At 44.1% G+C, this 11,400-nt stretch overlaps 1 protein-coding gene across 1 annotated transcript in view; it reads left to right on the top strand.

Moving 5' to 3' along the window:
- Window positions 1–318: 318 nt before the first annotated feature.
- LOC112246608 (glycoprotein endo-alpha-1,2-mannosidase-like protein) overlaps window positions 319–11,400 on the top strand; it is a 28,084-nt gene continuing 17,002 nt past the window's right edge. The window contains exons 1-2 of the mRNA XM_024415037.2: window positions 319–1,684; window positions 5,458–5,567. Of these exons, the coding sequence (XP_024270805.1) occupies window positions 1,189–1,684; window positions 5,458–5,567 (606 nt within the window). The 5' untranslated portion in view covers window positions 319–1,188. The remainder of the gene's footprint in view (window positions 1,685–5,457; window positions 5,568–11,400) is intronic.

Raw genomic sequence — 11,400 nt, 5'->3', positions numbered from 1 at the left:
CTGTTATGGGTTAAGGCAATACCACTTTCAACGATGACCACCTCATTGGAAAGGTATACGTTATGAGTTAAAGACTGGAGGCTATATGGCTTTATTGTTCATTTGACAGCATGTTCATCCTGTAGGCTACACTGCAACTTTGCAACTCTGACCTTATTGCGTATGTAAGTTACAGTCGATTATCATCATCAATAAGGCTCCAATATCCTACTTTGTATAGGTACATGCATAGCCTATAGTTGCCAACCATCAGTCCCCTTGCGCCAAACATTATGTAAAACAAATCTCAGTTTAACACCAGACCGGCCAAAGCTCCGCCTCCATATAGCAAAACATGGACTGTAAAAAGCAGCCAATGGCGCCGATGGCGAATTGCTACCATGGACAGCGACCACGGAGTGTGCACGTCCAGGATCTCGTTGCATTGAATTTAGAACGTTTTCGTTGCTGTCACTACGTGGGTTTACTTCCGAGCCTAATGTAAAAGCATTAGGTAGGAGACACATCGAGCCAGCAGCGAAAAGCGAAATAGTGTAACAGAGTCAGAGACGAAAATTACGATTTGAGACGAAAATACAGCCATCAGAAGCCAACATCTGACTGTAGCCTATAGACGATAGAAAGACATCAGAGAGATTTGATCACTTGACATGGAGGCTATTCTTATTCGAAATGTGCACATTTTCTCCAAGAGCTCATATAATCAGATGGTGCTATTGCCTTCATCATTGCAATTGGGGAAAACTAATCAAAATGTGTAATGTATCCTTATTTCACAATCTACACTGCAACAAGGTAACGTGGGCTCCTTAAGACAACGATATTCTGTTAACTGGTTGAATTGAGCAAGTTAACTCCGCTTGAGAACCTGATAAAGGGACAAATAATTTCACATCACTGAGCTCTAAATGCAATGCCAGATTCCACTGCGTCATGCAACGCGACCATTAGGCTTCGTCCGCAATCATGTAGGCTAATAGTTATTAGGCAATTAATCATAAAGTTATACATTTTCTGCGTTCCTGTATCATTTTCTAGAGTGTAGTAGGTGAACTGTTATAGTATACTGCCTATAGGCTATACGACGTTTGGAGAAAAGCAAGTCTTATCCACATCGCTGACTTCAGCCGACCACGAACCCCCGGTTCACTCCAGCAGGAATCACATTTGAGAGACAATCTACCCGCAATGGCCAGGCTGCGGAAGAAAGCGTGCATAGCTCTGTTTTTATTTACACTCTTCGTTTTTGGAACCATGATGGGTTTGAGAACTCTGAAGCCCAGCGATGGGTTCTCAGACCTGGCCCCGGGGTTGGGCCTCCTGCCGATGATTGGAGGAAGGATGGACCGGCGCTCGGTGTCCCAAGACGTCGTCTCCTCCCCGGGGCAGGTGCGCGCCAAAGTAGTTTTATCAAACTCGGGACCTGAAGGAACCATATTTTACGACGTCCACATATTTTACAGCGTGTGGTACGGGAACCCGTCGATGGATGGGAAATACATGCACTGGGACCATGTCCTCGTGCCACACTGGGACCCCAAAATCGCCGCCAGTTACCCGAAAGGGAGGCATATGCCGCCGGAGGACATCGGCTCCAGTTTCTACCCTGAGCTCGGTCCGTACAGCTCGAGAGATCCGGATGTATTGGAGTCACACATGGAGCAGATTGGAGCGGCTGCTGCAGGTAGAGTGCAAAGGTGCAGTGGTTCTTCTATCCTGAAACATACAAACAAGTTTTAACATTCGCATTAGTTTGGTTGCTGCTGTGCCTGTCCAGTTAACTTTAAAGTTTTGACATTTTGTTCAACTTTGAGCACAGCTACAATAGGATATATATGGGCCAAAGATTTGAATGACTAACTTTGATGCATATAGGCTATATATTCTTCCAGATGTATACTGTGATGGCTCATTTGAATCCATTGCTTGTGTTGCATATTGCTCGTGCTGCCTGTCTCCCTTATTCCAACAGACAACCATTCTACTCTATCTTTAGACAGAATAAGTGATGCCTTATGTCTGAGTGATGACATGTTCCTTCCTACATGCAGTGACTCTTTAGATCCCATTTTTAAAAATCGTAATGGTGGGTATCTTTCAGTACATGCATGAAGTGACAGCTCATAAATGTATATGTTGCAGCCAGATAAATGATTGTCCACGCCCTGATAGAGGGGAATATCAAAAACGGTTTCTGTCAAGCAGCCAGCACAACAGGCCACTGGCACAGACACAGAGTATGCATGCAGCTAATTGATGTGGAATATTTGATTACAATATCTAAAAAGCCATGGTCGCGCGTATTAAAAAGTTATGGCCACACAAGTCATTTTTATTAACTTCTCTTGCGCTCTGCCGGTTTATTTCAGCGCTCATGTAGTGGACAGCGCTGCACGCTCACCTAAGCCCACCAGCAGCCTTATAAGGGGTGCGTAACCGGTGGCAGTGAAGTCAGACGCAGGAGAGCAGAACTTGGTAATAGCCGGAGCAGTTTAATAGCAAAACCAACGGCATAAAAATAACAAGATATTTGGTTTAAAAAATCCGTTGCGCACCAATAAACACGTGCACAAGGACATACAGTAAACAATCCCACACAAAGACATGGGGGGACAGAGGGTTAAATACACAACAAGTGATTGAGGGAATTGAAGCCAGGTGTGAGGAAAAACACGACAAAACACATGGGAAATAAAAAGTGGATCGATGATGGCTGGAAGACCGGCGACGCCGAGCGCCGCCCGAACAAGGAGAGGACCCGACTTCGGCGGAAGTCGTGACCATCCTTTTCTCACAGCAGTTTTAGAACGGTGTTAATCTTGACATCCACTTCCAAGCAATCATGAATGTGAACAATTGAACACTTGAATAATATGTGTTTACTGCTTATCTGTATTTCACTGAGATCGAACATACAAACAGATGAACGTCAGGCCGCGCGAATAGGAAGTCCCCTTTTTACTCTAAAAAGTTATTGAAAATCCATCAGTCAGTAGAAGGAGCCCTTAAGTCTTATAAGATAAGTGGCCATGACTGTCCACTGCAAAGGTCAGCACTGAAAACCATAACCGGAAGTGGCATGTACATTGTCTGAAATAAGTAGCCTATGTTTTCAACGAAAAATGTAAGCTACTTGTATTGACCAAAATGGGAGTGATGATGCCTTGGAGTTTGGTGTGAAAACGACTGATGGGGCAGCCAATCGAGCCATGCTAATGTTGTCTGCCTTCGGCTGAACTGGTTATTGTACACCATCCGGAAAATAATCGTCCCTTCCCATTTCTTTCCCCTCCCTTCCCCTTAAACCGAACACTGTGACAGATGGAACACAGAAAGGCCAACTGAATGTGCTTAGTTAAAATGAGTCAATTTAATTAAAGCCACGGGCACAAAGACCCATAAAAAAAATCCAAATAATATCCTGCTTGCAGCGGTGACTGATTCCACTCCGCGAGAAGCCCATAATAAAATGAATAGTGCGGACATAACTTTTTAATCCATGTGACCATGGATTTTTTGAAATTGCAATCCAATATTCCACACAGCTTGTGACCAAAGTGGACATGCCTGTCTTGCTGGCTGCTTGACAGAAACCGTTTTTGATATTCCCCTCTATGAGCGCGTGGGAAACAATTCCTCTGGCTGCAACGTAGACATTTTGTGAGCTGTCACTTCATGTGTGTACTGAAACATACTCACTCTTACGATTAAAACAGAGTGCATAAAGATTAACTGCATGTAGGAAGGCATTTTTCATCACTCAGATATGAGGCATCACTTATGCTGGATAAAGATACAGTAGAATGGTTGCCTGTTGGAATAAAGGAGACAGAGAGCACGAGCAATGTGCAACGCAAGCAATGTATGCCAAATGAGCCATAACAGTATACAGTTGAAGTCGGAAGTTTACATACACTTAGGTTGGAGTCATTAAAACTCGTTTGTCAACCACTCCACAACAAATTAGAGTTTTGGCAAGTCGGTTAGGACATTACTTTGTGCATGACACAAGTCATTTTTCCAACAATTGTTTACAAATTATTTCACTCATATTTCACTGTTTTAGAGGTGTACCTGTGGATGTATTTCAAGGCCTACCTTCAAACTCAGTGCCTCTTTGCTTGACATTATGGGAAAATCAAAAGAAATCAGCCAAGACCTCAGAAAAAAAATGTAGACCTCCACAAGTCTGGTTCATCCTTGGGAGCAATTTCCGAACGCCTGAAGGTACCATGTTCATATTTACAAACAATAGTACGCAAGTATAAACACCATGGGACCACGCAGCCGTCATACCGCTCAGGAAGGAGACGCGTTCTGTCTCCTAGAGATGAACACACTTTGGTGTGAAAAGTGCAAATCAATCCCAGAACAATAGCAAAGGACCTTGTGAAGATGCTGGAGGAAACAGGTACAAAAGTATCTATATCCACAGTAAAACGAGTCCTATATCAACATAACCTGAAAGGCCGCTCAGCAAGGAAGAAGTGGGGGTGCTTTGCTGCAGGAGGGACTGGTGTACTTCACAAAATAGATGGCATCATGAGGTTGGAAAATTATGTGGATATATTGAAGCAACATCTCAAGACATCAGTCAGGAAGTTAAAGCTTGGTCACAAATAGGTCTTCCAAATGGACAATGACCCCAAGCATACTTCCAAAGTTGTGGAAAAATGGCTTAAGGACAACAAAGTCAAGGTATTGGAGTGGCCATCACAAAGCCCTGACCTCAGTCCTATTAAAAAATTATGGGCAGAACTGAAAAAGTGTGTGCGAGTAAGGAGGCCTACAAACGTGACTTAGTTAAACCAGCTCTGTCAGGGGGAATGGGCCAAAATTCACCCAACTTATAGTGGGAAGCTTGTGGAAGGCTACCCGAAACGTTTGACCCAAGTTAAACAATTTAAAGGCAATGTTACCAGCTACTAATTGAGTTTATGTAAACTTCCGACTTCAACTGTACATATGGCAGAATATGTAGACTATATGCATCAAAGTTAGTCATTGAAGTCAGTGGAACTCTTGAGGAATGTTAGCCCATAGAGATCCTATTGTAGGCCTACAACTGGCAGCGATCACATCAATAAGTCCTTCAAGCCAATCCAGAACCCTTAGGGGATGTAGGCAACTATCACATATATCAATGTCAACATCACACTGACCAATACGACTTAAAATGGTGTAACAGGGACATCACGAGGTTCAGGATTGGGTATCAGAGATGTGTGGTCATTGAAATAGAATGACTAGAATGGACAATCCCATTAAAGTGAATGTTCTGTGATAGGTGGACCAGCAGCCATAGTGGGTGTATTATAAAATTGCCACGCTATGAGCGGCTTTTCCCTTTCTAGTCATTTTATTTCCACATTCTAGTAATTATATTTCTGTGTGGGGTATAGCCAACCTGAAAGGTCCTGTGTGGAGACTTAGAGAGACTTGTCCTGTGTGGTCTAGGGGTGCTGGTGCTGTCCTGGTATCCTCCGGGCCTGGCCGATGACAACGGGGAGCCCACAGAGGACCTGGTGCCGGCCGTCTTGGACGCTGCTCACAGACACAACCTCAAGGTAAGGAACAAACAGACAGACAGACAGACAGACAGACAGACAGACAGACAGACAGACAGACAGACAGACAGACAGACAGACAGACAGACAGACAGACAGACAGACAGACAGACAGACACAGACAGACAGACAGACAGACAGACAGACAGACAGACAGACAGACAGACAGACAGACAGACAGACAGACAGACAGACAGACAGACAGACAGACAGACAGACAGACAGACAGACAGACAGACAGACAGACAGACAGACAGACAGACAGACAGACAGACAGACAGACAGACAGACAGACAGACAGACAGACGCTTTGCTTTGGAATCAGTGTTTGGGATTCATGAGCTCTGGATAAGAATGTGTGCTTTGGTAAGGAATCTTCCAAAGAACAAAGTTACACAACCAACTGGTAAACATATCCTAATACTGTACAATAGTATTATAATACACAATAGTGTACCATTACTTCAAAAAAGTTGATAGCCAAGTGTGACTTGACTTTGAGTAGGCAGCGTGGAGGGAGGATGAGGACATCTCTAACTAAGAGCAGAGGGGACATAATAAAGCTGCCGGCGGGAACTGTTGTTTATGGGATGAGCAGGGAAACACATCAGGGACTACTACATGACCTATTGCCAAATTAGGTCAGAAAATGCCATCCCAGAGATAACGACTGCGTCAACGTCGACACGTCGAGTCCCCTCTGCCTGCTGTCACGGACTGCATTGAAGCTCATGAGCCTTTTAGAGGGCCCCTTCTTCGTAATTCGATACGTGTAACATCGGATGGTAGATGCACAGTAGATGCAGCAGAGACATAGTAGCTTTTCAAGATGTTCAGAGGAAAAAAATATACTTCAAGTGAGCTGTACTGGCTTGATCCGGCAGCATCTTGGATGACATAACCGATATATAAAAACAGCCACGCAGCCGTTTGAGTGGTGTGTATCCATTCACCCTGAGTGGTTGGAAGTGTGTGAGAATGTGTCTAAGACACTTTAAGGCAGTTGAAGTGGTGTACATTATGCTGAATTTTGGTATATAGCACTTTGGGTGGTGTATCCAGGGGTGAATTTTTCAAACACCTGAAACAGCATTTTCCTGCAATCTAGAGCAATAATTATTATGCCTAATTCTATGTAAAAACAATGTATATTTTTCTCCATAGGTTATCTAAGCATACCTCTTTATGTGTGTGGCCCCTAATTATGATAAAGCGTGGGCTTAAAAATTAAGTTGAGTATTTCATTTAACATCTGAAAAATAAAAAACAGGACAAATCTGAGAGGGCACTATGGGCAGAACACTTCTGGGTATCTGTGTGTCAGTAGACAGCTGTGCGGCAGGATGACTTGCATTTGTGTGTGTGTGTGTGTGTGTTTGTTTGAAAGATCCATTGCAGCTGTTTTAATCTCAATAAAATCACCGAACTGTGATTGTTTTCAATTAAAATGGTCAAAAAGAAACAAAAATAGCTTCTTATCAAAGAGCAATTTCTCAAGCAAGAATATTGCTAGGACTGTCTAGGAGGGAAAACCATAAACTACCTGTTATTGGCAGATGTTTGGAACTCTTTCTTATTGGTCTATTAATAACTCATTTACTGTCTGGTGATTTTTTTATTTTAAAAAATTGAACCTTTATCTAACTAGGCAAGTCAGTTAAGAACAAATTCTTATTTACAATCACGGCCTACCCCGGCCAAACCCTAACCCAGACGACACTGGGCCAATTGTGCGCCGCCCTATGGGACTCCCAATCACGGCTGGTTGTGAATCGAACCAGGGTCTGTAGTGACACCTCTAGCACTGAGATGCAGTGCCTTAGACCTCTGCGCCACCCGGGAGCCTGGTGATGTCATAACTCCATCCTACAGCAACGGGCTGAAATTTCAGGCGGTCTTTTCAAATAGGTCTTACACTAAAATGACATTATCATGATTTTCACAATTTCACCATATTATTCCAATCTAGAAGAAAAAGAAACGTACACCTATTTAAGCGAGGTGCTGGCTAGCGGAGTAGAAAACTTGAAAATAAAAGAGAGCCGCACACTCTAGGAGCTCAGATGCAAAAATGTAATTACCAACGTTTCGACAGCCGAGCTGTCTTCATCAGGGTGTAATCACAAACACTGCGGGATGACTCGTTTATAGTGTCAAAAGACACAGGTGTCTGTAATCATGGCTAAAAGTGGCCTAATATCATTGGTTAATTCTCAAATATTAAAATGGCATACAAAGTACACTATACAAACAACAAATGGAGAGCATACGATCATAAATTCATTTTCGGCTACACAAGCTTACAAACAATTACAATGCAATTGTAATTGTAACCATATTATTCCAACCATATATTATTGAAATATATATAAAACACAGGAAATCACATTTTTGACTGCATTGGGCCTTTAAAGACTGCTCAGGGGCATTGCGAGCCTCGTGCCTGTGTGAATGAATGCGGACTGAGTGCAGTGTGACAAGAGAGACAGGCTTGAGCTAGAGCCTCTTTCTCCAGCCGCGTTGCATCGATAATACACACTCTGTGTTTGCTCAACACACGGTCGCATTTAAAGACAATTGAGAGCGGATTTGTTTTTGTGTTTGCATGAGAATCTCTGCTACATAAAAATCATGCAAATAATACGATATTCAAAATGTATATTTATAAGAGCACAAGTACAGAAAATACATGTCTGTTGTACGTGTAATGTTGTGAATGTTATTCCGTAATCCAGTCCGTGTATTTGTACAGAAAGATTCCAGTTCCATGTGTTACACGCAACAGATAGTTGTGCTAGGAAGCCTTGTGAATAACCATGTAATGCTAGCGTACTCTATGTAAAGTTCAACTAAACTATATCAAACTCCCAGACCTCAGTTCTTATAAGCATAAGTAATCAAACTAACAGTACAGAGGTTATAGTTCATTCTGAAGGATTCAGAATTGGCTATATTTTTTCTACAAAAATATTGCAGCTTTACTGAGACAAGATGGCAGTAAAGAAATAAAGCCAAAGTAGGGAAAGATAACTTTAACAAACAACAACAAAGTGGTCCCAGCCACTTTTTTTGTAAACAGCTAAGGGATGGGGCCTATATACACTGTATGTGGACACCCCTTCAAATTTGTGGATTTGGCAATTTCAGCCACACACTTTGCTGACAGATGGATAACATCGAGCACACAGCCATGCAATCTCCATAGACAAACATTGGCAGTAGAATGGCCCGTACTGAAGAGCTCAGTGACTAGGGTGCCATCTTTCCAATAAGTCAGGTCGTCAAATATCTGCCCTCCTAGAGCTGCCCCATTCAACTGTAAGTGCTGTTATTGTGAGGTGATAGGCCACACAAGCTCACAGAATGGGACCGCATAGTGCTGAAGCACGTAGCGTGTAAAAATCGTCTGTCCTCGGTTGCAACACTCACTATCGAGTTCCAAACTGCCTCAGGAAGCAACATCAGCACAATAACTATTCGTCTGGAGCTTCATGTAATGGATGCCATGAGAACGCTACCTGCCCGAAAAGAAAACCAGCCCAGTCACGGACCAGGATGCCTTGCTCCCAGGCAGACTAAATAACTTTTTTGCCCGCTTTGAGGACAATACAGTGCCACTGACACGGCCTGCAACCAAAACATGCGGCCTCTCCTTCACTGCAGCCGAGGTGAGTAAAACATTTAAACGTGTTAACCCTCGCAAGGCTGCAGGCCCAGACGGCATCCCCAGCCGCGCCCTCAGAGCATGCGCAGACCAGCTGGCTGGTGTGTTTACGGACATATTCAATCAATCCCTATCCCAGTCTGCTGTTCCCACATGCTTCAAGAGGGCCACCATTGTTCCTGTTCCCAAGAAAGCTAAGGTAACTGAGCTAAACGACTACCACTAGCACTCACTTCCGTCATCATGAAGTGCTTTGAGAGACTAGTCAAGGACCATATCACCTCCACCCTACCTGACACCCTAGACCCACTCCAATTTGCTTACCGCCCAAATAGGTCCACAGACTATGCAATCTCAACCACACTGCACACTGCCCTAACCCATCTGGACAAGAGGAATACCTATGTGAGAATGCTGTTCATCGACTACAGCTCGGCATTTAACACCATAGTACCCTCCAAGCTCGTCATCAAGCTTGAGACCCTGGGTCTCGACCCCGCCCTGTGCAACTGGGTACTGGACTTCCTGACGGGCCGCCCCAGGTGGTGAGGGTAGGCAACAACATCTCCTCCCCGCTGATCCTCAACACTGGGGCCCCACAAGGGTGCGTTCTGAGCCCTCTCCTGTACTCCCTGTTCACCCACGACTGCGAGGCCACGCACGCCTCCAACTCAATCATCAAGTTTGCGGACGACACAACAGTGGTAGGCTTGATTACCAACAACGACGAGACGGCCTACAGGTGAGGAGGTGAGGGCCCTCGGAGTGTGGTGTCAGGAAAATAACCTCACACTCAAAGTCAACAAAACTAAGGAGATGATTGTGGACTTCAGGAAACAGCAGAGGGAACACCTCCCTATCCACATCGATGGAACAGTAGTGGAGAGGGTAGCAAGTTTTAAGTTCCTCGGCATACACATCACAGACAAACTGAATTGGTCCACCCACACAGACAGCATCGTGAAGAAGGCGCAGCAGCGCCTCTTCAACCTCAGGAGGCTGAAGAAATTTGGCTTGTCACCAAAAGCACTCACAAACTTCTACAGATGCACAATCGAGAGCATCCTGGCGGGCTGTATCACCGCCTGGTACGGCAACTGCTCCGCCCACAACCGTAAGGCTCTCCAGAGGGTAGTGAGGTCTGCACAACGCATCACCGGGGGCAAACTACCTGCCCTCCAGGACACCTACACCACCCGATGTTACAGGAAGGCCATAAAGATCATCAAGGACAACAACCACCCGAGCCACTGCCTGTTCACCCCGCTATCATCCAGAAGGCTAGGTCAGTACAGGTGCATCAAAGCTGGGACCAAGAGACTGAAAAACAGCTTCTATCTCAAGGCCATCAGACTGTTAAACAGCCACCACTAACATTGAGTGGCTGCTGCCAACACACTGACTCAACTCCAGCCACTTTAATAATGGGAATTGATGGGAAATGATGTAAAATATATCACTAGCCACTTTAAACAATGCTACCTAATATAATGTTTACATACCCTACATTATTCATCTCATATGTATACGTATATACTGTACTCTATATCATCTACTGCATCTTTATGTAATACATGTATCACTAGCCATTTTAACTATGCCACTTTGTTTACATACTCACCTCATATGTATATACTGTACTCGACACCATCTACTGTATCTTGCCTATGCCGCTCTGTACCATCACTTATTCATATATCTTTATGTACATATTCTTTATCCCCTTACACTTGTGTGTATAAGACAGTAGTTTTGGAATTGTTAGTTAGATTACTTGTTGGTTATTACTGCATTGTCGGAACTAGAAGCACAAGCATTTCGCTACACTCGCATTAACATCTGCTAACCATGTGTATGTGACAAATAAAATTTGATTTGATTTGATTTAGTGCCAACTGTAAAGTTTGGTGGAGGAGGAATAATGGTCTGGGGCTATTTTTCATGGTTCGGGCTAGGCCCCTTACTTCCAGTGAAGGGAAATCTTAGTGCCACAGGATTCAATGACATTCTAGACGATTCCGTGCTGTAAACTTTGTGGCAACAGGTGGGGAAGGCTCTTTCCTGTTTCAGCATGACAATGCCCCCGTGCACAACGCGAGGGCCATACATGGTTTGTCAAGATCGGTGTGGAATAACTTGACTGGCCTGCACAGAGCCCTGACCTCAACC

The sequence above is a fragment of the Oncorhynchus tshawytscha genome, linkage group LG03 (assembly GCF_018296145.1).
Source record: "Oncorhynchus tshawytscha isolate Ot180627B linkage group LG03, Otsh_v2.0, whole genome shotgun sequence".
Taxonomy (NCBI): Eukaryota; Metazoa; Chordata; class Actinopteri; order Salmoniformes; family Salmonidae; genus Oncorhynchus; species Oncorhynchus tshawytscha.
Note: the sequence above shows the minus strand (reverse complement) of the source record. Positions and strands in the feature narration are given on the sequence as shown.